This window comes from Gobio gobio (assembly GCF_949357685.1).
Source record: "Gobio gobio genome assembly, chromosome: 4".
Lineage (NCBI taxonomy): Eukaryota > Metazoa > Chordata > Actinopteri > Cypriniformes > Gobionidae > Gobio > Gobio gobio.
The window spans coordinates 14,145,179-14,151,178 of NC_137100.1; the positions used below are offsets into that span (position 1 = coordinate 14,145,179).

General features: G+C 36.4%; 1 protein-coding gene across 1 annotated transcript in view; it reads left to right on the forward strand.

Moving 5' to 3' along the window:
• Positions 1–5,311, forward strand: part of drd2b (dopamine receptor D2b) — a 140,554-nt gene extending 135,243 nt beyond the window's left edge. Inside the window, exons 6-8 of the mRNA XM_079816013.1 lie at positions 839–925; positions 3,396–3,741; positions 3,844–5,311. Coding sequence (XP_079672139.1) covers positions 839–925; positions 3,396–3,741; positions 3,844–4,040 — 630 coding nt within the window. The 3' untranslated portion in view covers positions 4,041–5,311. The remainder of the gene's footprint in view (positions 1–838; positions 926–3,395; positions 3,742–3,843) is intronic.
• The last annotated feature ends 689 nt before the right edge of the window (positions 5,312–6,000 follow it).

The following is a 6,000-nucleotide window of genomic DNA, read 5'->3' on the forward strand; positions in this document are numbered from 1 at the left end:
CAAATCTTTAACAACACTGTGAACGTGAATAGCACAAAGCAGGGACATAACGGTATAAACATATATATCTATTGGTACAATATTCACATGGCTAAATATGTGTCATCTTTTTCGAATTCCTCCATTTTCAGACTACAATGAATGTGAAACTATGTCTTCAAAAAGCTCAGTTTTCACAGGACAAAAACGGAAAGCCAAAAAGTAGAAAAAAGGTTTTCAAATGTGTCCAGATTAGCCCAGATAACTAACAGTCTTGGGCTCATTTCAGTGTCTCCATTGTGCATTAGGATATGGGGGCATTGTCATAGCCATTGTCGAATATGCATTACCCACTGGACGCTGTGAGAGTAAAGCTATTAAATCAAATGAAACCATCACCATGCCAAAAATTAGAATACTTTTTTTCCTGAGCTGTAAGGTTTTAAACAATTCTCGTGCAATCTATATGTCAGAGCAGATTGTGTATAAATGCTATACTGGTTACGCTTTATTCATATTCTATTTTAATCACAATACAGAAGTGCTACAAATTATTATTATTTGCACTCTTTCATCATCGATTTCCTGCACCAGCTGTTTTTAATGGCCACTTTAGATCTATGGGTTCAGCCATCTAGTTTTAAAGAGTCCCAAGGACTTTTTTTGGTACTTGAAGCAATCACTTTTTCATTCCCCTTTCAGTGCTATAAAGGCTCTTTTGTGTTCAGTGGATGTATTTGCATTGTGTGTCATCAAGAGGCATAAAATATACTTGTGAATGATTTTCAAGGCTCCATGCTGTCTTTGAAATTTAACGTCGACCACATGCTGAATCAAATTCTTATTACCTCTGCAACAGGAAAAGTGCACTCATCCTGAAGATGTGAAACTGTGCACAGTTATCATTAAGACCAACGGGGGTTTACCTGCCAAAAACAAGAACGCAGTAAGTGTGTTTTACTTATAAAACAACTCAACAAGTTATGTAAAATATTGTAGATTAATGTATGCAGCTGACTTTACATTACCACAATTACATCCAATATACCTCAGTGCTCTTTGCCTCATTATGGGGAAGAGTGCAGTTATAAGCACAACATACTTTTGGTGGTATAAATTGAAATTTTTAGGTTGATTCAGCTATACTGTATTACAAAATATTTTTGACTAAAATTTAGATGTTACCATTTTTAGGTTACCATTAATTTCAGTGTCGTATGTCAAATACCTGGTTCTACTGACCACCCACAATGCAACGGATGCAGTGTATTTTCAGTGTTGTTAATATTTAAATTATTATTGTCATTCTTTTTCTCGTGAACTCATCTACTTGGACATTTTTTTTTTGTAGAATTTACTTGGTGTAAGAAAATTGCTAGTATATTTGACTAAAACTTACAAAGAAATGGTAACCTGTTGATTTAAACATGGAATTTTGAAGTAGAAAGACTGAAAAGGTATTTACTTATAAAGCTTTTATTTAAAAAATGTTTACAGTGTAGGCTTAATATACACTATATGGACAAAATTACCTACACCTCTTAATTATTCAAGAGTTTCAATTAGACCCATTGTCACAGGTGTATAAAATCAAGCACCTAGCCATGCAGCTTGCATTTACAAATGAGTGAAATAATGGGTTGTTCTGAAGAGCTCTGTGAATTCAAGAGTGGTACTGTAATAGGATGCCACATTTGCAGTAATTCAGTTCATAAAATGTAATCCCTGCTAAATATAGAGATCTTGTATTGACAGTGCAAGAGTCAAGCACTCTGTAAAGTCTACTCCAGCACATCCCAAAGACTTAATTAATTCAAGGTCTGGATAGAGAGGTGTCAATTCATGTGTGAAAATTATTCTTCATGCTCCCACCCAAGCATTCTTTCACAATTTGAGCCTGATGAATCTTGACACTGTCAAGATTCAGTGTATAGATTATCAAACAGAGTGCACTTTCTAGTGATCATGGCTGCAACAATTGTAGCCAGATGAAGATATACATAATTCCTTGGACACTATTTGGACACTAATCAGATGGTGGGCTCAACATTGGCTCAACCAATGGCGTGTGTTTGGTGTGGGACTCTCTGTTTTTCTGACCAATGACAGATGGGGGGAAGTGTTTGGTAAAAACAGTTTGAAAACAGTCATTATTTTGTAACAGTCATTTATTTATGACACTGATATGTACAATATCAGCAGCTATGTAGAGCTTATTAATTGTCAAAATTAGAATTCAATTCAATCAGAGACATACATATGTTTATAAATCCTTTGCGGTTCATAAAATCATGGGAAGACAAGGGTTTCATATGTTGATTTATTTGAATGTATACAATAAATGAATTAAATTATTAACAGCATCACAATTTACCATATAATGCCTAATAATACTTTTTTCCTCATTATAAATTAGAGTCCAGCTATGTGATTATGTCAGAGTATTCAGAAGTATTTCTTAAATTGTAAATTTATACTTACTAAATCTATATTTTAGATGCAGTTGATCTTGTATTGTTCAGTATTCAAACACTCAGAGACCCTAACAGTACATGGTGATGGAAAAATATGAGATGGAAGGAAAAATCATTTTTCAATGCATTTGCATTGAAGTCTTTTGAGCAAACGCACAGTGTCTCGAGGGAACGCAAAACTTTTGTGAATGCAAAAACATTAAAATACTTTTTTTTTCTCCCATCTCATATTTTGCCCATCACCATGTCCCCTTAGGAGTTTCAAAAATGTATGTGAATGCTTTATGTTCGAAGAGGCTACCTATGAATTAGATAACCCTGGTTTTGCAAACAATATGTACCACTAGACACATTCTTTCTTAGTGTTCATGAAATAAATTGTGTTAAAAAGTACGTTCCACGTTACATTATGAATATAAAAAAGAATAGTAGGAACATGGAAAAACCGTATTTAGTAGAAGATAAGGATAAAGATTCCCGGTAGAATTAATGATAATTAATGTGACAGTAATGTTTTCTTTTTCATTTATAATTTTAGAACAAAAAAGTGAATAAATACAGTATAGCAGATAAATTCCATCTGTGGATTCTTCTCTTTCTACGAACTGCATGTTTGTTGGGTTACTTTGAGTCATATATCACATCAGATGGATTATAGCTGGATTACTGTGAGTCATACATCCATGTTGACAGCCTGCCTGTGTTAAATAAGCATTGATTTAACAACTATTTTAAATGTGAATAGTTAATGAGAGGCCATAAGGTCGCCAATTACCGCTGTCAGAAACTGTCAGGTCCGGGCAAATCAGCTTAAATGCTCTTTTATCTTAACATCATTTTAAATTTTTTTTACTTTTTTCCCACGTTGGTCTACTAGTACATGACATACAGTACAGATTCAAAGTGTCATTATACAATTAATGATAAACACATCTTCAACAGCAACTGATAAAGGAGGTCCTGCACCAGGGTGGTGATGTGGGGGTGGATATTGTGGCAGGCACCAGCCCTCCAGAGAAAAAGAAACAGGCATCCACTCTGGTCGTCGACCTGCTTGCCAACCCGAGCCCCATCCATGGCTCTCCCTCCCACGGTGAATGTCAGTCAAATGGAGATGACAAAAATGGGCATGCCAAGGAGGTCCAGACCCCTAAAGAAGCCAAACCTGTTGAAACTCAGGTAATGCCCAATGGCAAAACGCGAACTACAGTGACCAAAACCATGAGCAAGAGGAAGATATCTCAGCATAAAGAGAAGAAGGCTACTCAGATGCTGGCCATTGTTCTAGGTGAGGTCACGATGCTGTCATTTTATAGAAGTATTGCTCAGCCGTAAGTCCTAGATTGAGGTCTTGTCCTCAGAGTACCTCAGCTTATTTTCTCTGTTGCAGGTGTTTTCATTATTTGCTGGCTGCCCTTTTTTATTACTCACATTTTGAAAACTCACTGCACGAGCTGCGTGGTGCCACTGGAAATGTACAATGCCTTCACTTGGCTGGGATATGTGAATAGCGCCGTCAACCCTATCATATATACCACTTTCAATGTGGAGTTCAGAAAGGCTTTCATAAAGATATTGCACTGCTGAGGACATTATTCACTGCACGCGTAGAGGAGGAGAGATTGAAGATTTCATGAGAGGTTAGTGCCATCTTTCACTGACATGTGAAATGAAGGATTTACAAAGCCACGCTTTTAAGCGAACGGAAAAACTCATTACAGAAAATGGAGGTTCAAATGAATGTAAAAGTAAAGTTTTATTTGTGTGTCTCCATTTTTTCTGGCAGTGGACTATGTGTGCAAACGTCTGTTTATTCTCTTTGGAGTTTGAGTGTGAATGTGATTAATTCTCGATTAAAGAATTGAAGCGAATTTGAGATCGGAAATTTGATCTTGCCACAGAGACTTTTATGCAAGCAGGGACCTGAATGTCAAAATCACACTATTATATAAATTTAGTGGTGAGCAACTGGTTACAAAATGCTTACAGCTCTGTTTATTCAAGTATTTATTTAGTCACCAATATTTATTAAATTAAAGTATTTTAAAGTATAAATAAGGTGAAAAAGACATTTGCGGTTTTATAAAACCAGAAAAGGCCTTGTCCTAAATGGCACCCTAAACACTTGCAGTCATCCTACGAGTGACAAATGGGACAATCTACGGTTTCATGGATTTAACGGACACATGCACATGGCAGCCATTGTCAAGACTGAAAGTGCATATGAAGTGTGCCATTTGGGACAGTGCCAAAGATATTAAAGGTGCACTCCGTAATGTTTTGTTTATGTTGCACTGTCGTCTTGGACGTATACAGGCACTTAGGGGCCTGGAGCGCAGAATTATGCAATTTAAGCAAAAGGTTTTCAGTTAGCAATGTTTATCGTAGAAATTTGTGATCTCAACATGTCTGCCCTAATGAGGCAACCCACCAACAGCTTTTAGCGGAGCATACATGCTTTTTCAATAATTTACTTTGTGTAAAACCTTGTAAAGAAATAATAACATTTCCTTTAAAAAAAATACTGAGTGCACCTTTAAGCAAACAGAAATGAATGCCTTTGACTTACCGACTATGAAGGACAATGTAAATAAGATTTAAATAGTTTTATTGAAGCCCATGACAAAAATGATCATGCATGTTACATTGGTACTTCAATGTATGTCTCTTGTATTTTTTGTGTACATCACAAGTACACAAAATTATCTGAGCTATATGAAGTTGTCTATGTTTTTGTTTTGTTTTTTGTATGAGACTAGTATGAGTATGTTCACTGAAAAAGGTGTTTGATTTGACATGTGACAGTTTTTTGTTAGTATTTTTGTGGTTGGAAAAAAATAAAGCACAAATAATTTGTGAAAAAAAGACATCTGCAATGATAAAAGCTGTGTTTCATTTTAAAAATGGCCAGAAATATCCACTGCTGGATCTACACATTATCTCAGATTTTGAATTGTTAAAGGGGTCCTGTTATGCCCTTTTACGAAGTATTGATTTTGTTTTTGGGGTGTACTATGCTTTCATGCTTGATTATTCAAAGAACACATTATTTTTCACATATATTACATTATTACAGTACCTCCCCAGTCTGGCCCAAACGCACCGAAATGCTCAAAATCTCGCTCAAAAAATGACCAAAGAGTTTCAAGGAGAATCAAGGAACTTTGCTGTCGTACCATGGGTGCAGCAGGGGCAATGATATTACGCCGCGCCTGAAAATAGTCCCCAGCTAGGTAACTTCCAACGTGACCGACACTAAGTCTGAATCCGAAATTGCCCCCTATACCCTCAAATAGGGCATTATTTGAGGGCACAGCCATTTGTAGAGGTGTCCAAAACCACAGTGGACGTTATTGAGTGCACCCATTCAATCCCACATTGCACAGCAAAAACGAGTGTACAGCCGATGTACACACAGCGGCTGTCTGAATTCACGCACTCGTTTTGATTCACTTCTTCAAGTGAACTGTATTAGTGGACTAACGTAGGGAATAGTGAATGAGGGTTTAGGGGGCGATTTCGGATTCAGCCTAAGTTTGTGTAGTTG